Source organism: Lepisosteus oculatus, chromosome 16 (genome assembly GCF_040954835.1).
Source record: "Lepisosteus oculatus isolate fLepOcu1 chromosome 16, fLepOcu1.hap2, whole genome shotgun sequence".
Taxonomy (NCBI): Eukaryota; Metazoa; Chordata; class Actinopteri; order Semionotiformes; family Lepisosteidae; genus Lepisosteus; species Lepisosteus oculatus.
In genome coordinates, this window is record NC_090711.1 from 9,502,096 (window position 1) to 9,523,916 (window position 21,821).

At 40.6% G+C, this 21,821-nt stretch overlaps 1 protein-coding gene across 1 annotated transcript in view; it reads left to right on the forward strand.

Annotated features, from left to right (window-relative positions):
* Positions 1-773: 773 nt before the first annotated feature.
* The window catches only part of pard6b (par-6 partitioning defective 6 homolog beta (C. elegans)), a 41,218-nt gene continuing 20,170 nt past the window's right edge, over positions 774-21,821 (forward strand). Inside the window, exons 1-2 of the mRNA XM_006639539.3 lie at positions 774-1,166; positions 13,307-13,529. Coding sequence (XP_006639602.1) covers positions 1,104-1,166; positions 13,307-13,529 — 286 coding nt within the window. The 5' untranslated portion in view covers positions 774-1,103. The remainder of the gene's footprint in view (positions 1,167-13,306; positions 13,530-21,821) is intronic.

The window sequence follows — 21,821 nt, forward strand, 5'->3', positions numbered from 1 at the left end:
GTTTTATCCTGGCCGATTTCCCATAGTCATGAAATACTGATCCATTCGGAAAATAACAGAAAATAGGAGCGATGTATCTCACATTACAGAGTGTGCACGACTGCTGCACAACATTAAAAGGGATACGTGGAAATTCCTGCATTCCTGTGGTTTATATCCTTACATATTTCCACACGTATATTGTTCCTTATATGTTTTTCCTTTAAATCAGATCTGGAGGGTATTTGCAAACACATTGATATTTATTTAATAACTATACATATTAAAATATGGTATTGTGTACAATATGATAGAAAACAATTCGAAAATATTTTCACAGATATTGTAAACGGGGGACGCAGCTGCTGTATTTGCACGACGCTTGTTTCCAAGACATTGTTTACAGTTGTTGCTTGTTTCCACTGTTAAAATGAAAATGTCAGAAGGAAGTAACAGCCAGTTTGGATATGTTGTGAAAACAATTTGCTTGTGTGCTGAAATAATAATAAACATCTTCCTTTTAAAAAGTGAAATAATGTTATTAAATGTGTTTTCAACTTTGAACAGACAACAAAATCCAGTAAGAGGGTGTCTGTTACAGCCGGCCGTCCTCTTCTGCTGGAGTTTTAAAGCATCATGTGCTTTATAGAGTTATTTGCATGTACAGAACAGACGCGTGCGGGACAGCGCTCCCCGGAAAGGAACGAGTGCGCGCAAGGCGACCGCCGCGGACCTGAGAGGCAGAAGCGCGCAGCATTGTACCGACGGGAGCGCGCGTCGCCGAAACGAGGCTGCCCTGGAGCCGTTTCCTGGGTGCGGATTGCGTCACCGCCGAGGCGCTGCGAGTGTGCGTGTGAGCGAGAGAGAGAGTTTGAAAGCAGGTTGTTGTCAGGCGGAGGCGACCAGAGCGAGCTTGCAGGAGAGGGAGACGTTGCGAGAAAATACCGAAACTGGCACAAGACGCGCGTGTGTGCGTGGGGGTGGGCTGGTTACATTGCAATACCTGGATTACAGCGGACCCACTCTCCCGCGGATACAAAACAGAGGAGTGAGCCGGACCAGCGGGGGCAGTAGCCCTGGGGAGGGCGAGACTGACAAATAACAGGGTGTCCTGGCGAGAAAAGATGAATAAAAATCACCGAGTGCCGAGCAGCCGGACTCTGAGCGCCGTGGAGGTGAAGAGCAAGGTGCGTACGGCTCAACGGGCCACTCCAGACCTGCGTGTTGCGGCATTCCCGGGTCGAACCGAGCCTGCCCGGGCTGCTTCCGTGGGTGACGGCGCACCGTCGGTCTCTTGTGTTAGGTATTTAAAAGTTGTCCCGGATCCCCGCTCCCCGGAGAGCAGGGCATCGGGCCACTTCAAACCTGCGTGTTGCGGCATTCCCGGGTCGAACCGAGCCTGCCCGGGCTGTTTTCCGTGGGTGACGGCCGTGGAGAGTGACCGGCCGGCGTGGGCTCGCAGGACCCGTAACTAGTAACACAGCCGGCGACGGCAGCGGCGGGTAATTAAAAAAAAAAAACAACCTGATCGGGTCGTGGAAATCGACCTTCGACTTCCAGCAACAAAACAACAACAAACCCAGTCGCCTTGGCTGGCAGCTGTGAATTACAAGAGACGAGGGTCGCCCCGAAGGGTCTGTTGTAGTTGAAGCGTCGCCTAGTTTAAAGACACCCGATGCTTGATCATCGATAATGTCACCTGGCGCTGCGTTTTTACGATACTTCCAGCCAAAGGGCTTAGTTTGTAAAACGTTTCGTTTGCGGGGAACGCGGGGGAACTCGGATTTTCTGTTCTTTGAACTTGAGCGCTTCTGCACTCATTTGAGCCGACGCTGTCCTGCAGGTTTTAGGTCTCCGATGTATCTTTTCATGGGGGGGAGTCTCTTAGCCTGCTCTTAATCTTCTTTCATTCTTAAATCGAGCAATATCGGACAAAGACGCACTTCACAGGACGTTCCCAAAACAGCTGTGAAACTTTCCACCTCCCTCGACACCACACTCCTTAAAGCCGTTGAAGAAACACTTTTTTTTTATCGGGCTCTTTTTGTTTGTTTTTGCCCCACGCAATGGAAAGGGAGTTCGGTAGCACTGTGTCACAGTTCAGATTAAATCGCTGTCCTGACACGGTGTGCGCTTTAAAGAACATGTTGCTACGGTTATTGTCGCTGTAAACTTCATGATCACCACTCATACATGGCCGGGCCCTGGCGCGTACGGTGTGAGATGGAAACAGAATGTGAAAATGTAAAAGTGACAAAGTTTCACACTCTTTTTTTTAAGGCTCGGTTTCTGAGCCATTAAAATAATGTTTCTGTTTTAAACAGTCTTCTTGAAAAGATAGCGGTGAATTTGTACAGGTACCTTGATTTATTGTACTGAGGTACAATGTGTCTTATTGCTGCATGTCACACATATGGAGTAGGGCCATGAGAAACTAACTGCACATCATGCTCTCTTAAATGTATTTTATTATCTTAAAGGATTTAAAACACACCTGTAACAGTGGTGTAGAATTCTTATTTTTATCCCGTCCCTCCTTATGTCCAACACCTGAAGAAGGCTCCACGGCCGAAACGTTGTGTTCTCTTTCTTCTTTTTTTCAGCATGGAATAAACCTATTACTTGTTCCTTGTCTAATGTTGTTCAGGGTTCAGCAGCTGTTTGTAATTTGTTAGTTGTAGGATTTTGTTTGTGTTGCTGTTAGTTCTTTCCAAGTAACAAGTCTCATTACTTATGTCTTGAGTTGCAGGTTGGGCCCATCATAAATTCTTGGGTGAGATTGAATTTAATATTACACCTAACAAGGGTCAGAACCACCCAAAAAAGCCCATCGCAAATTTTAAACAGACATTAATCTGAGCACACTCTCTCTATATATTGGGTTTTTAAACACAACTGTGATGCTTGTTTTACTCCACGCGTTGTGGTTTTTCAGACGCTTACCCGACCTCAGCCCAAAACCAACCTCTACCCTCAATGCTGTCTGAAACACTTCCAGAAATAAAAATGCTACTTAACAGTAAAAACAATTTGGTCAGAAATATGGTAAATTAACTTATCTATTTGAAAGTATCATTGGACCATTTTGGTTCACTTTTTTTTGTTCCAAAGCATTTTATAGAAAACTGAAAACTCTTTTTTTCCCGTTTTTCTTTTGTTTCAGTTTCGTTTCATAGCACTTCAATATGTAACTGTAAGATTTGCTTAACAGAAGAAAAGATCACGTTGGTTTTGTGTAAAAAATGAAACAAACATTAGATGTCATTCCCATATTACTGTCATAATATTATCCAGTGGCAATACATATCCTGAGGGTTTTTCATAGATCTGATAAGAAGCTTGACGTTGCAGTATTTGGTTCAAGAGCTTATTCACCCAATAATGAATGTCTAACATAGGAAGTTCTGTTTGCATTGGTATTGTGCTTTACATGCCTTCCCTGGACCTTTCTATAGGAAGTACAAATTTGATCAGATTCGTTTGTGAAGAAGAAGCACAGTCTTATCACACAGTGCCTTAAAGTTCGTTGGTCATTACATATGAACTTGAACTTGGGCACGACTTGAATAAATCACAGTCCAAAAGTTTATGGTGCAACGGAATATAGTAGGATGGTAACGGAGATCTTTTTGGGTTTTGGTGTAATCTTTGATTATGTATATCTTGAACAGATGACTGGCCCGCTGGCCATTCTGTTGATGAAACCTTGATGATGAAATTGTCAAAAAGTATAATGGAAGCCAGAAAAGTTAGAATGTTGCCATGCTGGGGAGGGTCAGTTCTTTGCCCAGAAATTAACATCTGCATATTAGGTGTGTTGTTTTCTGAATTTATGAGAACGGTTATTACTTAGTTCAGCACATTGTAATGTATTATTATTATTGGCACAGAAAGTTCAATGAAAGTGTGGCTCTAATCTTAACAGGAAAGCATTTATTTGCTCAGCAGAATTAAGGTTTTTGTCATGAACACACCCTGCCTGGCTTAGCAGTCAACAAGCCCTCTCTATCTGAAGAGAGGGCTAATAACCAAATTATAGGTGAGCGGTCTATTGTGTTTTGCTCCTGACGGGTTCTTGTGTTTGTGCCTAGTTTATGCTTGGTATAGTCTGTAAGACTCCGAAATGTACTCCTTGAGGAGCGTTTGAAATGTAACCTGGAGGACTTCTGCAGAAGGGAAAAAAACCCACTTGTTTTAGGATGGTTTTGATACATTGTCATCCCCACCTGCTCCTCGTAAGGGTTCACTTATTAGTGACTGTTTAGTCACCTGCAGTGCGGAAGCAAGGGAATAAATGTCTAAAGAAGCAAGCCGATCAGTTAAAGAACTGTAGCACATTGCTAACTAATCCAAAGCTGAATTTAAGAATGCAAAGAAAGTGTTGTTAGGTGATGTAGTGATGCTGAGGTTGAGTCAGTCCATCAGTCTGTTCTTGGTTTGTTTCAATTGATCACTGTCAGTTCTCAAAACTGTACATTGATTTAGTTTAAACCAAAATTGAATCATTTGTTTAAATCAAGTACTTCGTTTAAACAACTAACTTCCCATTGCATTGCAGTTTAACCCAATGACTGTTTGATTTGAATTCAATATGTCATACCGATGTATACAGTCTGCCAGTTTAATTGTTTTTGCCCTGCTGTGTTGTGCTCTAATCTAGTGCAGCACTTATTCTTTTAACAGCGTTCAGCCATCATTCATCAATCTTTGTGGAAGCATTTGATGACAATGCAACTTTTGACATCACTGAAACTTTTAAATAATACCGTTTGAATAAACTTGTAATAGTGAGTCATCTTTGTAGTTTGAAATCACTAAGTAGTGTTTTTGTGGAATCGTATGTTTGCTATTTTACTATGGAAAAAATCCCCAATTTCTTTCAGATGGCAGGCATTTAAATCATATGAAGTCCTAAGCTACAGTAGCTTTTGCAAAAAAGAGCCATTCTGTCTTGGAAAAAAAGTTAGCTAAAAGACGGTCGTCAAGGGGTGTTTTGAAACTGGTTTTCTGTTAAATATAGTATGATGATACTCTTCATTGTATTAATTTAACCTTTTCATAGTCTTTGCATAACCTTATATTTATCAGTGTTTATTTTGTCTTTAGTTTTTTGTGTTTTTAATTGATAATAACTTGTAATTTGTAGCAATATACAGTATGTAGTGAGAAATACATAAAGAAGCCAAGTTTAGACTTTGTTTTGACCTAATTGTGCCCATTTGATAAATGTCTTTGCTAAAACCCATTGATGTTAGCTAAAGCTGTAATGTTCTTCTAAGCCATACAAATCAATTTACGGTGTCAAGAAACCTTCTTTAGAAATTGATTTTTTTCTTTGTTCAATGTTTGCAGTTCAAGAACTGAATTTGCACTTAATTTTTGATCGATATGGATGGTTTTCTTTGCTTTTGTCATTATTGTCTTGGAGCCAGAGACAGAAGATCATTTTTGACAAAGTATAGAGAAACCAACAAGAACATCCTTGCATGAGCGTGGTTAGAGCTTTAAAGGGTGGCGATTGCCAGTTTGAATCCGGGCTGTGTCCGTAAGGTGCTCTAGTCTCCCGTCGACAGCGCTGTGGAGCGTGGAGGCTCCTGTGCTGCATTGTCATCTGGCTTTGTCGGAACTGGCTTGGCCTTCCTTCTGATGTCACAGCTCTGCCCTTTCTGCTCCGGGCTTGGAGTGTGAGCAAGCTGCAGCTCATCTGCTGGGCATGTTTCAGAGGGTACGTGCCTGCTGTTTTCCACTCCTCCTGTGATGCGTGGGTTATGTGTAGTGCTGAGATCATAAACTGGTTCTCATTATGATATTGCAGACATCGAACATAAAAACGATGAAAGTACTTAGAATTAGTACTGGAAGTGTCTGAATGATTTGTCCTTATAATGATGTATGTATGATTTATTTATATTAGAAGACATTTTCATTAATGTCAGTATTCAGTGCGCAACTGGTTAAATGCCATACTGTACCCAGGTGCCCAGGGTAGGCGGTGGTGGTGTTCTTGGTCATAAAGGGGTCCATAATCGTTGGGAGTGCTTCAGATGGCACACTGCCTGAGCGAAGAGATCTACTACAGAGTTTTTCGTTTTTTCTCTCTGCCATTCCCAGTTCAGCTTTGGTTTTTCTTGTGACCCACCTTCCATAAATCAACACTGCATCTGCAATGTAGCATTGGACATCATGGCCATGTCAGCTGAGCATTATGGTCACCATTTAACTGGCCATGTTATCACTTAACATGGTTAGAGCGTCTGTGATCACCTACCGTTTAACAGGACTCAGGTTTAATAAATTTGAGTAATTAAAATGCATGTCTTTAACGCAGGTGTAGTTAATATTCTATTTTGTTTCTTTGCTAATTCTGCTTATTTGTTGTTTCACAGGAATAACTGGAATAAGTTATTTGATACATTAAATAGATTGAAGGTGTTGGAGTAGGGAGCTGTGCCAGCATGCGTAGGCTGCAAAGGAACAGGTAAAGGTTCATTCAACACTGAAAGGAAATGAAAAGAAGCACTACGTTTCAGCTGTGGAGCCTTCTATAAGCATGTGACTGCCAAAACATAGTATTTCTTTTTTTTACCTTTAATCAGGATACACTCTAGACAGGATGCCTGTCCATCATAGGGCACACACAGACAGACTTGCACACACTCACACCAGAGCCAGTTTACTCAGAAACCAGTTTGCCCAGCAGCAGCATGTCTTTGGACTGTGGGAGGAAACTGGAGCACCCAGAGCAAACCCATGTGAACACAGGGAGAACATACAGACTCCACACACCCGGGACTTGAACCCGGGCCCCCAGGGCTATGAGGCAGTATTCCCAAGCACTGCTCCAGCCACCATACCGCCAAGATTTAATTACACTATCTCATAAATTGTCTTAAAATCAAATGAGTCTGAACACCTTTATTTCATGAGGTACAAGCCGAATCTTGCCCAGAGTCTGGGGAAAAAAAGGGGAGGGTTTGATAAAACAGACTTTTCCTGCCTGCATACTGAGGGAGTGGAGTGCAGATAAGTTTTAGTTTAGTGGAACTGACTGGTCGGGGGCGTATTTTAGTCACAGGAACGTGATCTCATTGCTACTCTTGGTTGGGTTAAAGCAGCTCTTAAGTGTTTTCCTTTCTTGTATATTTTAGTGGGAGAGGTGTGTTGATAGAGAGACTTGTGGTACAGGTACTAATATGTTCCTTTTGTTAGCAGGAAGATACAACCTGTTGAAGTATTACGTTGGGCAATGTGCATGTGTAGAGATAACTGAAGTGAAAATTACATGCAAAAAAAAAACCTGATATCTTCTCTAGTCTGAAGAAAAAGCATTTGACTTTACAACTGATGTTTTTAATAAAGGGTCCTACAACAATGGAAACAAAACGATCGCAAATCTTGGTAAAGTTAGGATATTTTGGCAATGCAAATCCCAGTTCTAAATTTTGTCTAAATAGAATGTTTTTTACAAAATATTTATAGAATGACATAAATATGATGTTCACCAACCTCTCCTGTTGATGAATTGCATTTTAGTAACTAAACTGTAGTCTTAACCAAAGCTTGTAACATCCTCACCTAATGGTTAGTTAATGAACGTTTGGTTAGTTTGTTCCATCTGTAGTGCGTTATGGTTCTATTAAATGTCTTATTTTCCCTTTAAGTGTAATTCTGCTTCCCCAAACGGAATACCACAATTGTTTATCTTTGTTCATTGTTTAACAGAATTACAGTGCTTAATGACAATGCTAAAACTACACAAAGAGCAAATGGTTGTCCATCTGAAGAATTAAAAAAAATATCGGAAAGGTATTCCATCCATTGCTGTATGCATTGTTTCGGTGTGAAGTCATTAATTTAAGAAAATGTACACTGTTATGAACATGATTTCCACACAGTTTGTAAGAGATACGTTCTTTTTACATTTGGAGCATACAGTACTTGGAAACAAACTAATGATTCTCTTTAGAGCTGTGTACCATAGCACAAACAGTATGCTGACTGGTGCTGTTCTGTGAGTACAGGCTCAACAGCTTCTCCCACGAGAGGCTCATAGACTTCTCTTGCTGCTGTGCCCTGGCAGCAGGACTCTGAGCCGTCAACCAGCTGCTCGGCTGGTAGAGAGTGCTTCAGGGGCCTCGGCTCCTTGCGCTTTGTTCATTTTAAAGAATATTCTTCAGGCGCAGTGTCTCAAAGCCAGTGTTGCACAGCAGAACAATCTGAGTGGTAGTTTCAGTCCTGAATTTGAATTCAGGCTGTTTTCAGGCTGGGGAAATTCCATTGTGCTCATCATTCAGATGAGGTGTTAGGAATAGAGCAAAAGAAGAACTTTTCATAATTCCAGGGACAGCTGCAAATGGCAGTTGATGTTGATCAGTTTAAAACTTTTAATTTAGGGGTTACGGTTCTTGCCGTTTCCTATTCTGTCATTATTTCCCAGCATCGTCAGTATTATTGATTGATATATCTCGTGAGATATATATGTGTGCTGTGCTAAGCAAGGTTTTTAGGCTTAGCCTTTGCAGCACCTGTAGTGTCGCCACCCCGTCTTTTTTCCTGAAATGAATTCTGACAGCTGGGGCTGCTGCACAGCACAGAATGTGAGCTTTAGCCCAGTACAAATCAAGGTAGTTGCAGCTTTTATACTGGTTTAATTCTTGTGCCAGTTTGCAATTGAACCACTTATTATCCAGTGAAGGCCAGCTGGTTTGAAGTACTGTGTGTCTTCAGGTCTTATTTATACACCCAATTCTTCAGAAGCAAATGGGTTTTATGAAAACCCCAAATGTGGAAATGCAGCACACAGAAATATGTTTTCCAGGTCTAGAGAAGTGGGAGTGGTCGAGGAGTGGTAGCTGTTGCAGAAGGCTGTTGTTTGCAGCCCCTCTTTCATTTGTCCTTCCTGGGTTGTGTCATCTGTGTTGTGGAGACGCAAGTTTCAGAAAGTACCTTGTGTCTTTTGCTAATCCCTGACTGCATGAGGTCACAGTGATATTCAGCAAATCCCTTCTGTCTGCCAGTTTCTCTCCGCCTGCACATACTGTAGGCATACAATACCATTTATCCTTGCAGCAAGCTGGGCCAGTCACATAAATGTGCTCGCTTTGTGCTGGAGACGGAAGTGTTCCTTGTGACTGTCTGTTCCTCTGAGTTATAGCTCCTGGAGCAGTGTGGGGTCCTGCCACTGAGAACCATTCTGCTGCTCCAGCCAAGCAGGGCTCCTGCCCCCTCTGCATCACAAATCTCACTGCAACAAAACGGCGCAATTTAGATCTAATTTGTTCCAGCTGTCATTCCTGCAGTAAGGGCGGCTCGCATCCCACACTGAGCTAACATGGGAAGACAAGGGAGCTCTTATCGCAAGGCAGATGGCTCCATTCAAGGGTTTGGTTATATGCAGGTTTACTAGGACCTGGTTGCCTTGTACACAAGCCTGCAGCTCCAGACTCGAGTGATAAGATGTCAGATCTGTTTCTCTTGTACAGAACGTGATCGATGTGAACAGCGTTTAGGAAGTGACCCCTTTGTGACTGGTTGAAAGGACCTTGCTGATGATTTTTTAGTCTCGTTAGCAATATTGAACTCTGCAATTAAATACCCAGACGTATGTAAAGACAACTTTCTCTGTAAACTTTTTTTTGTGCTTCAGCTGTACCCAAATTGTAGCATCCTGATTAGTAGTGGGCAGTTGTGCATTTTCAGGTATGAATTCTGTTATCAGTTTTAGATCAAAGAAGAGCTGACTGTTTTTAGTCACTTGACTTTGCTCAAAAATTAATCTTCTCACTTTTTACTTCCTATTTTCCATAGTTCCTTCAAGAAAAATACTAGAGAAATAAGGTTTAACAGACTTTTATTAGCATAAGAACTGCTTCAGGGAGCCGGTTTACACTGGATGTAACACTTTGGAAAGGAAGAGGATACAGTAGCATTAAAAGGGTGTCAGGGTAAACTGCACTGTTTTGGATGCTGCCCTATGTGTGTGCTTGTTTGGAACATACTCTGGATCTGTGCAGAAGCCATGGCAAGCACAGGATATCAGTCTGAAAGGGAGAAAACACTCCTTTTACTTTGACCTGCCAAACTTGGTTTGGTTGTTTTAGAAATGAATGTGTAAATATATTAATGTTATTTTCCACTTTAAGTATGCATGCATTTAACTTGGGGGTTTGTATTATTTTTCATTACTGTCATTATTACATTTGGAAATATGTTGCACCTATCTGAGGTGATCTCTATAAACATAATTTACTATAAAATTAACACAGATGAATGATAATATACTCTATATATTAACATGATAAATATTATTTTAAAATTACACCTCGTTCTCATACTTTGATAACATACATCAGTTGTCATTATATAGTCAATCAAAAACCAGAAACACAAGTTTGTGTTGTGTAATTACATGTAAAAACAAAGTTTCCTCTAGGGATTTCTTCACCACCAGTTACAAAGATACAAGTTGGCTCACATACTGTACTTGCACTCAAATGTCCCATCTGTTGACATTTATCATTATTGTAAACATAAAAATAATTATACATTTTAATGTTCATGTGTAGAAGCCGGTTATTTTCAGATTTGCAACCTTTTTTCCTGATTCTTTAGTTTTCAGAAACTGCTGTGAGAGCCTCCAGCGATAGGCGATTAGTATTATTACTGCTACCAATAATAACTGTAAGGAACAGTTAAAACAGCAAATAGGAAAGTGGAACTTCATTGTCCTCTCCAGCAGCAAGGATCCAAATCCAGCTGATTGAAGGAGACTGCTGTAAAGTACCATGAACAATTACTCAATACATTATTCTTTTGTATTATATTTTTTTGGTTTATACTCTTAACCAAAGAAGTATTTGTTCTGCTGGGAACTGAGCTGCAGCAGTCCAGGTGAGTTGCCTCCCTCAAGGATTCAGCAGCAGAGGTGATCCCAGAATCAGAACCCACAGGCTTCCACTTCTAGATGTAGAAGGTCTGCAGTGCAGATGCACTGCATTAATCTTTTTTGTATATCCTTTTTTTTTTTAAACCTCGCAAATTGTCAATTGTTTAATCTAAGCACATTACAAAGTTACATTGCTATAAATTCACGTCACAAAACTATGGACATAGACTTCTAATTACATGTGTACTTCATTTCATTTTTCTTTATGATGCTCAGGTTCAAGAGGGGGTAAGTGTTGTTGCAAAGGCCTTCCATATAAAGATTTTAAATTAAAAAAGAATCAAGATGTCTGATCTGTCATTAACATTTAACATTTTTCCATTCTGAATATCACCTGGAACACTGTCTTCTATAGTATAAAAAACATGTGAACATGAATTTAAGAGCCATTATATTTTAGACTCCTGTAATTGACATTTATATGTGCTAAATATGCATTTAACCAGTATTCCGCACACACCACATTTAGGAATGTGCCCTGGCAGTCTGTGATATTCTCGGTTACAAATGGGAATGAGCTTTAAAAAAAATGAGAGAACTTACAAACAAGACTTAGCACATCTAGTATTTTTGATACCTTGTAGTGGAAAATAAAATTGAAGAATTCTTCCTGTCACTTCTCCCAGTGATTTCAGAGTTGGCGGCAGGTCTCCCCGTCCTCTGTGCAGGGTCTCCCGTTAAGGAACGGAAATCACTCAATGTGCACTTTTACGTTTAAAGAATCTTGATCCGAGTCGGTAGTGCCCGGGCAGGAATGTATGCTCCAGTATGTGAAGGACATATAGCTGTAGAAAGAAAATTGAAACAAAGTGTAAGCAATTCAATTGATGAAGCAGGCAAATAATTTGAGACAGAGGTTCTGCTAAGATATTTCTGAATAAGCAGGCATTTAGGAATAAAAATTTGTCACAGAGAAAATAAGTTTGGAGGTTAAATTCAAATTGCATAAAGATGGGTTTTAATATATGCCTCTAATTATAAGTTAGTTTTGCAAGGTACAAAAAATGTAAATTTTTGTGCAGAACATTTCTTTCTTAAATGTATTATTGTAAGTTCATGGAAAAAATGATCTCATTTAAACTTTTAAATAAGCTTATTTGTAGTGAACTTGTTTTGACTTATTACAAGAGCTGAATCGGTTTTTAAAAATGTTAGCTTCTAACTTTCTTTTGAAGAACTAAGTGTTTTTTTGTCATAAATTCTTTTAAAATGTGTACGGAAGAAAATAAGAGTGTAGCTGTAGCAGTGTGAATTTCTACACCGAGCTGCTCTGTCGAGTCTGTCGCTTGAGCACACAGACCTTAAAGAATAAGGAGATGTTTTTGATATGCCCCTTCTTTTTCTAAGAAGCTTCCTTGCTAATTCATTCATTCACTGTTGCCTTTGTTACACACCTGTTGGCAGGTCCATCCCTCCAGTTTTGAAAAAGGCTTACTCCAGTACAGGGTCATGGTCAGCATGGGAGCTGGGCAGGATCCACCTTGGACAGGGTGCCAGTCCATTACTGTACTGGGAAACCACGCTGACAGTATCTTTTTCCACACCCCACCACATTCCGTGTTTATTTTTAATTCACAATGTCGAAAGCGACCTGGGGCTTTATTGGAGGAACTTCCTTCTTGTCAGTGCATTTTTAATTCCTCCCTGTATGGATTTCCAAAGTTGGTCAGAGTGTGGTGAACTGAAGAGTTATCAGATCCCAGGTTGCATTTTATTAGCTGTCTGTGACGTGGCTGGTGTTTTAGATTACTTCTTCTCCTGGCCATTAAAATCTCGACAGTGGGCCTGGAGAGGGATAGGAGATTGTGGAATATTCCATCGTCACCATTGTGTAATTCCGCTGGGTGTGGAAAGTTTCTAAATGGGTAGGTAGGTGTAGCACTGAAATGCTAGTGAGTGCCTATGGTGTTAGTACAGCTGTGCTATTAAAGATATCTGAAATATGTGTTTTGTTTATTTAATCTGTGAACACCCTGTTAATGTAGTAGAGCAGTAAAAAATTAGATCACGTTTACTGTGGCATACCTCTAGATAAGTACCTTCAAACAGGAGACACTTGGGATTTGTATTAAGAACTTTTCATATTGTATAGAGTCAATTGCTGTATACCTACAGTTTTATGTGTTCATTTCTATGTAAATATGAAGGAGCACAAGGAGCTTGACTTTCCATGGATGGAAATAACCGATATGGAGGTCCAGGTGTAGCAGCTGCAAAGCCCTGAATACCGTACCCAGGTTAGAAGAGCGCTGTGGAGTGAACGGCTTAGGTAGAGCAGTGGCATGTTTGCAAGCATCTATATATACCATCTCGAATTATGTTTTTGACTTCAGATAAAAGTAATTTTTACATCTAAATATTTTCATTTTCTTCTGATTACAGTTTGGTGCCGAATTCCGACGGTTTTCCCTGGATAGATCGAAGCCCGGAAAGTTCGACGAGTTTTACGGATTGCTACAACATGTTCACAGAATCCCGAACGTGGATGTTTTGGTTGGGTACGCAGATATTCACGGGGACTTACTACCAATAAATAATGACGACAATTATCACAAAGCAATTTCTACCGCCAATCCGCTGCTTAGGGTATTCCTTCAGAGGAAAGGTAAGGCCGTTCATTTATTCTTCTGTTTTCTTAAAATGCAACATGGGGTCTTTCCTGGGCTGCTTATCCTGGATTCTGTTTGAGCCTTTTTAATGGAGGTTTATAACTAAATTCAGTAGAAGAGTTCTCCAATAAGGAGGACTTGTAACACTGTTCTTGAGGCAGCAAAAGATAAGGCCTCATCCTGCTGACATTTTCCGAAATGTTGCCAAAGTTGGCTTCAGTTCATGAATGTGGTCAGGTGTGGCGAATGTTGTGAATGTTTTGTGTAATCGGCTACAAAAAATACCCTAAAGTCCCCTGTAAGAAAATAATGAGGGTTTAAATGACATCTGAGGTTGGAGCAAACACCTGAAGGCCCTCCTACAGGCTGCTTGAGACTTCAGCTGTAGCTCCAGAACTGCTTGAGATTTTCTGAAAGTGGTTGTAAGTTAAAATGTAGCAGGATCAGGCCTTACAGTGAAAGGCTTTTGGACTGAAACTGCAATCTATGTATAGCCTTGTGTTGTGGGAAATCCTTCATCCAAGGAGCAGGACACAGTCTTTGTAGATTCAGTTGTTTTATTGAGCTCAATAATGACATCAACGCGCATTGGGTCTGCCCCGCAGGACAGACAAACTGCAAGGGTTTCCCAGCTCTTATATACAGTATGATCTCAGGAAGTTGTTTTGTTTCAGCTTCATGTGTATTCGTCTTCCCTTTTGATATGTAGCATTAGTTGACCTGTTGGTCCTGTCTCAAGTCCTGTCCTTTGATGTGTAGCTATCCTTTGATATGTAGCATGAGATGACCGGTTGGTCCTGTCTCAAGTCCTGTCCTTTGATGTGTAGCTGTAATTGTTGGAGCTGCTTAAGATATGTTAAGACAGCCGACACATTACACAATGTGCTTGAATTAAATTGTTGTGTTGAATACAGATAAATTATATATGTATATATTTTCCATCAATAATATATATATAAGTATGTTTTATGTTCTACTTCACCTTGCTTTGTTAGAGCTACAATAAGTGGATACAGTTTGGACTTGCAGCAGAAATCCTAAAGAATAACTCCTGTAAGCTTTTACGTTTTAGTGCCCACGGCAGTTTGAGCTCACTCAACTCCTTTTTCCAGTCCTTCGAATGATCTGGCATGGGTGTGTTCTCAGTCACCTACAGTAGAGAGACATCAGACAGGCAGGAGCCTGAGCAGCACTCCACTGATATGCACAGTCTGTGTCTTGAAAGTTAAAAGTCTATTCTTTGTGAGTTCAAAGAGCTATGCAGGATGCAAACTACAAAAATTTAAATACGGACATGTTAAACTATTGGAATGCAGGGATGTATATAGTTTTTTAAATCCCCCCATGTATTGTTAATATATTGTTTGTACTCAATTGCTTGTTGATATATAACACGTGTTTCTGTTTGCCTAAGCAGTGCTGACAGATTATGACTACAAGACTGCCCATTAAGCTTCTTCACACAGCCATATGACCTATAGTTGCTAAGCCACTTTGTCAGAAGGGGATTACAAGGGTCACTGTGTAATACCATATGCTTGCATTTTGATTAAATGCACAAGCAGAGTCATGCTATGGTACCTGACTTGTATACCTGAAAGCAAGTGTCTTCTTGTGATTTTCAGGCAGAACCGCCAGTTCCATTTGCAATAGAAGCTGAGCATTGTCAGCCCCATTTCCACATCACACAGAAAGCTAAGAAGTTGTCCACAGACCCCTTCCACCCTGCCAGCTCCCTTTTCAAACTTCTCCATTCGGGGAGGAGATTTCAAAGCATCAAATGTAGTCCTGCTCAGTTCTGAAATAGCACCTATCTAGAGACCATTAGGCACTTCAATATCTAGGATGTTGCACTGATTGAATAATATGTACTGTGTATGTGTAAGTGTAATATGTGTTGTGTTACCCCCATCTCTGTCTAGCTGCCAGCACCCAGCTATCTGCTTAGGCCTATCTGCCTTCAGCTGCACTGTGACAAAGGGAAACCTATAGGGAAGAGCATATAAAATGGAGAACAGGTGGCTTTTATTGGTTCTGGCTGGTGACTGACACTTTTTTTTGCACAAAGCCTTGTGGGAGGTTTGAAGAGGCTACCCAGCCACGTATTGATGCCCATACCCTGGCTTCTTTCAAGACGTGGCTGGGAGAGCTGTTTGGATCGATTAGGCTTAGCCCCTAGCAACCAAACGAGCAAGATGGTTTAGAAACCAGATGGGCCTCTTCTTATTTTGTAATGCTTGTGTTCTTAAAATGAGACGTCTGTGAGGAGGTTTTCTAGTTCCTCAACTCAATAACCTCGAGGTTTGCATGCTAATTTTGTTGTGTAGGTTGGTGCTCAAAATCCATCCACTTTGTCCAGTTTAGGCTCACTGTAAAGATAGAGCCTGTCCTGGCAAGCAGTAGGCACGAAGCAGGACGTTAGCGCTCAGATTCATTTTTATATATTTGTTTATTGTTATAGTTAGAGCTGATAAATACAAGCATTTAACAATAAGAGAATCACTCAAATTTAGGAATTGTTTTGTAGGCCAGTGGATGTAGTCAGAATATTTTTATTCTTGGCATGCGTTTGTTTCCATAACAACTTTCAAGTGAGCGCACAGCATGATATAATAGGCATTTTATGTAGACTGGAAGGTTTAGAAAGGCATTGAGATGGTATAAACACCAGTGCCAATATTGTACTGTGTGGAAGACTGTTGCATACTTAGGAACACGTTTTTCCAATAATTTGTATGAAGGGCTGTACCTCAAGAATAAAACGTTTTAAGACGAGAGAAGCTTACAGTAAGGGATTGAGAGACTGGCACTGCAGTGCAAGAAATAGTCCTGTGCTGTGAAGCAAAAACGAATTCACACGATTAACCCACAGCTGTTCCTGAGGGAAAGCAGCAGGGCACTAGATTTGTGAAGAAGTGTGTTTAGGAAGGGAAACACAATGCGAGTCCATTGATATAGTTCAGAAATGGTTACAGCAGAGAATCAATTTGCCAATTTCCCTGTTAACCTTGACTAAAGTAATGCAGAGTGGAACACACCAAAAAGCTATGTAGCTGCTCTTTCATAATCATGCTTATTTAGGGCTATTTTAAATGGCTATGGAGTGTTTCAAAGTACAATACTTATCAACAACTATATCTGCAGTACATCAAGGATTTTATTGAGGGCAAATAATTGTACTTAATAAACTACGACTGTTCTATTCTGTGTATAGTATAAATAAAGCTGTTTATACTATAAACACACAGTGAACTTTGCATTAGGAAAAGGAGTCATCTTGACCTCACTCAGCAGAGCGCAAGGACATGAATGGGATCGCATTCACACTTCCTGATGCTTCACAAAGTGTAGGTGAAGCCTGTACCACTTCCCTGGTTTCCTCTGAGGTCAGATTCCTCATATACAGTAGGAGTCGGAGCCATCACGAGGAATGCTGACACAGGATCAGCCATCAACAGAGACGGGGCCCGGTGAGAAAGCAAACGCACGTGTCAGCGGAAAGAGGCAGCACTTCCGCACGAGAAGGTGGTTATAAGCAAAAGACACAATCCCAGAGGATGCACTGCCTATCCTGCAGAAATAAAACCTCATTATACATTATACAGGTATTTGTGCAGTTTGTATTTTTGTGTAAAACTGCATGCGAAAACAAAATTGATCACTGCCACTTTGTTTGGTTCTGCAGTTTCTTTCCACCCGTGATTTCAGGCTGAGCAGTACCTAGAACCGCAGGGTGCAGCACTACTTTCCCTCCTCCTCTTGGATCTGCTGCTGAGTAATGGGCATGAGCCTGGTCATGCACCCAGAGGATGGCGTGAAAGGGGCATGGGCACTGTTGTGATCCTTTGTGACGGGTACTTTTTGCGGTGTTTAGATGAAGGTCGGGGTGACATGTCTCGCGTTGTAGCACCTCAGGTACAGATCTGCCAACAAAAGCGGGGCTCAAGTGTGCTTTTCATCACATGGTTATCTGTAAGCATGTCTTCTCCCGTCTCCTAAAATAGTGAAATCCATGGAGACATTCAGCTTTTGCTGCTGTTGGCTCTATCTGCGTTGAACATAATTTTGGACAGAAGTCAGTGAAGAGGAAATAACTGTCAGAATTGTTTCTCCTCTGTTGTTTTAGAGTTTGCTTTGCTAATCATATAAATGTAATATCATTTTCCTAAATGATATGAGAAATCATTTCTTTATTGACACATTTTAATACAGCCGTCGATTAAACAACCTAAGATATTTCAACTAATCAAAGTTGGCATGCATAGTAAAAGCATAAAGATCTTTTCAGAGTTCAAATTTCAAGGAGAAACCAGTATTGAAATCCTGTAACGTATCTTGAAATACTCTGCTTTATCTGCATGAAATATCTTGAAAAACTCAGAAAGCGGTTTCAGGCATTGAAAGTTAGACACTGAGACTGCATCTACATGTTCATAATTATCATAAAGCCCATATCCTGGTGAGAACTGTTGCTAAACAGAGCCCATCTTGGAAGCACTGGGCGCAAGATGTGACCAAGAGCTCTTAAGTGCTCTGCCCCTGGACTGGTAACGTGTATTGTCTATCTGTTTTTCTTCAAATGAGTATTTGACTCTTTACAAAGAATGAATCAATGCAGTAGTTAAAGCTGTAAGAAATAGACTTCATGAAGCATTATCTCTTAGCATAGCCACTCTGAGAAAGGATGAAAAACATGTATGATGTTAAGCTGAAATTGCATTGGATAGTGTGATGCTTTTTGGAGGTTTTGCTTACAGTCTAGTGATGACACCAGCTCAAGACTAGGCTATGTCTAGGTAACAGGTTGGAGCTCAGAATGCATCAGGTCTTTTAAGTCAAATCAGCTTACACTAGCCATTTGACTTTCAAAGTAGCTGAACCTTTATGGTGTAACTAGTGATAATTCCTGTGTTTCAAGATAATTGTGGGTATGCAACATGGCCCTGATAATTATTCAGTAGTTGCAGAAATTAAGTTCCCTGTTTCACACTATCTGCGTTACCAGCCTGGGTGATGCGGTAGAAACGTCTGTCACTCTCAAGTGTGAGGTAGGCAGTGTAGTTATTCTTAAGCCATATTGAAAAGGACCTTGTTTGTTGCTCATAGATTGTGGAATTGAGTAATCAGAACCACCGCAGGTGAACAGGGATAAGAGCTGTAACACACAGCTAAACACTGTAAAAGAATCTCCTCAAGGCTGTTCAGGATAATACTGAGATTTGTCTGAACAGAGAATAATTACAAATAGATGAATTTCTCTCTTGATACAACAAGGCAGTTAATACAAGTTTCAAGCTAATCAAAGATGGAACGGCCAAGCTAGGTTTTTTGACCCATTCCAGCTTGTCCCCCCTGCTGCATCACTATAGGGTTTGGACTCAACTAGTATTCTGTTCATTTAAAGTTCATGCTACTGTGCATCACGTGGAAATGTTGTCCGATTTAAGAACAATTTGTCATTTTGTGTAATATGAGCAAATGCTGAATGCTAAATGCCAACATTCCTCTGGCCTGTGTTTGAAAACCCAAACCTGTGGGATTTTCAAACTGTATTTTATCAAATTTCAATTTGTGATTGTAGCGGTTGTCAATCAGTTCTCCAAAATCTCCTGGGTTTTATTTATTTTTAAAATGGTTTTCCGTTTTTCTTGGAGATTACCCCAAAAAATACAAACGTTATTAGGCAGTCACATGATTATATACAAGCTGTGCATATATTTTATGAGATGCAATTCCATTTAATACATTGTTAATATATGAGGGTAATATATTGACAGAATAACGATTCAGCTTTAGAACTCAAGTTCAGTCTAAAAACCTTTGTGTTGCAAAACTCAAAAAAGCTGTTTCTCTTAACACAGGAAAATTTTGCAGAGGGTGCATCTTGAATGTAGTCGAGAATATTTTTTATAGGTATGCACTCTTCACATCTTGTTCTTTGGGAGCCAAACTCTGCCCAGTGTCCTTCTGGATTTTGTAGCCTAATGCCATCATAGCATCGTCATCTTCCATTCTTCCATCTTCCATCAATTCTTTTTCGGGATTTGTTCCCCCAACAACGTTAGCACATTCGTTTATGCACTCTGTCCTCAGCTTGCTGATTAAGAACTTGCTCCCTGACTGCCCTGTGTTGTCATGTAAGCCGAGTCTGGCATTCCTCATGCAAGGGCAGGAGGAGATTCTGGAACTGAATTCAGCACCTACTAGCAGTTGAACAAGCAGTAGTGCCCAGGCAGTAGCTCACGTTTGTGAATTTTCTCATTTTCACTTTTGCTTTCTTTTTTTTCTGCATCGTAATGACAGTTTTTAAAATCCAGTTCAGTATGTTCATAAGACTTGAATATATTACAAAATGCATTAAGTGCTGGAATGGGCTCAGTTTTCGCCATTTGCTTTGAAATGTCAGATGCCAGGCGTCCTCCCATTTCGGCTATGAGGGAGTTCAAGTGAGTTTTGTCTTGTTAGCAGTGCTCTTGTCTACCACTATAATGAGCCATGCAGTGTGTCCACTGGGGTCCTGTTTGATTTATTAAGCAGAAACCATGCCTCTGGGGAACTCGCTGAAGAGTGGACAGAGGCCTCGCTCGTAGTCAGGGGGTCAGCTGTGTGGAAAGAACACAAGCGTCTGATCACAAAGCTGTGAAGGATATTCAGTGAGACAGAAGAGCATTTTTTAGACAAAGAAGAATGGCTTGGCAAGAGTTTGGAGAAACAGCAGCCCAGCAGAGGTTTTGCTAGATCTGCCAGCCTGAGTTACTTTCCTTTTGACTTTTTGCGTACACCTCTATCGTGCTTGAAATCTTGGATAAGTTTTTGAAAAAAACAATTGCTGTGATTCAGGACACGGCAGAAACAGTCAGTGGTATAATTGCCTTAACACTCAGTTATTTTGATTAAAAGAACAGGCATTCTTGTATGTTTAAGACTGAGGGGAAACAATAAAAAAAACGCAGGAATGATGAGCCATCATTCATTCTGTAACTTTTTGCAAAGTATTTTAAATTTCATGTTTTATTCATTTATGTAATGCCTGTTGCATAAGCTTGTATTGGGAGACACACTTAAAGTGATGAAACACTGGTAACATTCTCCTGTGCATTATATTCACTAAAGAGGCTTATTTGAACTCCAATAAGGAGCAAAAGCAACTGAATATTACCACAATAGCTTTCTTAAGCATTTTAATAAACTGCCTTGGCTCAAGATCAAAATCAGCAAGGAAACAGTTCTCTGAAATGCCTCTGCTTGGCGGCAGATTGTGGCCTTTAGGCTAGTTCAAGCCTGGATCTGATTTTACCGAGTTGTAACAGGGATTCCCTGTGGGGAGTGCACTGTGGGCCAAAGCTCTCTGGGACAGAGTGAGTTTGAAGTCTCCCGTGGGTGCCCTTGTGTTTATGGCATGCAGTGTTGTTAGTGGGAGCCTAGCTCAGTTGTGTAATGTGTGAGATTTGCCCTATAAAGAAGCAGATGGCCTGACTGTGCTTGTTCCTGGGGATGTTTGCCATCACCTCTCCTCTGCTGGTGTGAGGGTTGTAGCAGGCGGTCAAGGCATTTAATGCTATAGATTCACTGATTATCGTATTAATGAAGGGATATCGGAAAAAAACAAAGTTCTGCTTATATAATTGGGCTAAAACATGGTTTCAAGAATACGAACCTTTGTGAATTTCTGCAACCAAGATGGAAAATCCCCAATCACTACCAAACTTCTGTAATCTGTCACTCTGCTCTTGAAAGAAAACCTGTGGTTCCTTAGTAGTTTTGACGTCTACCCACCTGTCCCCTTTACAAGGTTTACAAAGTCGTTAGGGTTGAGATACGTTGGCGACATGCTTTGAATACAACAGTTTGTCAGTAAGCTGGAAAAACTACAAGTTTTGACTTTCCAGTGCCAAAAGCTCTCTCGAAATGCATGCTGTTTATTGACTGCCTGGAGATTGGGGGGGCTGTTATTATTAACAATATACCGTTGATAGTCTTGTAGCCTTGCACTTGTGGTGTGGTTCAAGATAATTATTAACCATGACTATCATGTTAATTGAATCTATAATTAGCACCTCCTGAGAATGTTTCTACTCCAGTAAGCTTGGAAATTGAGTTGAACATATTGCATGATACCTAAATAGTTGATTCTGACTTACTCTTGCAGGTAACATTTTGATTTGTTTGGTTGCCAGGGAATAGCTAGTCCAGATAAATACTGGAATATTTTTTTCCATTAGTCTGACCCACCTTTAATTTGCTGTTGTAAATCGTGTTATTATTGTAGAGAGGCACAGTAAAAATAT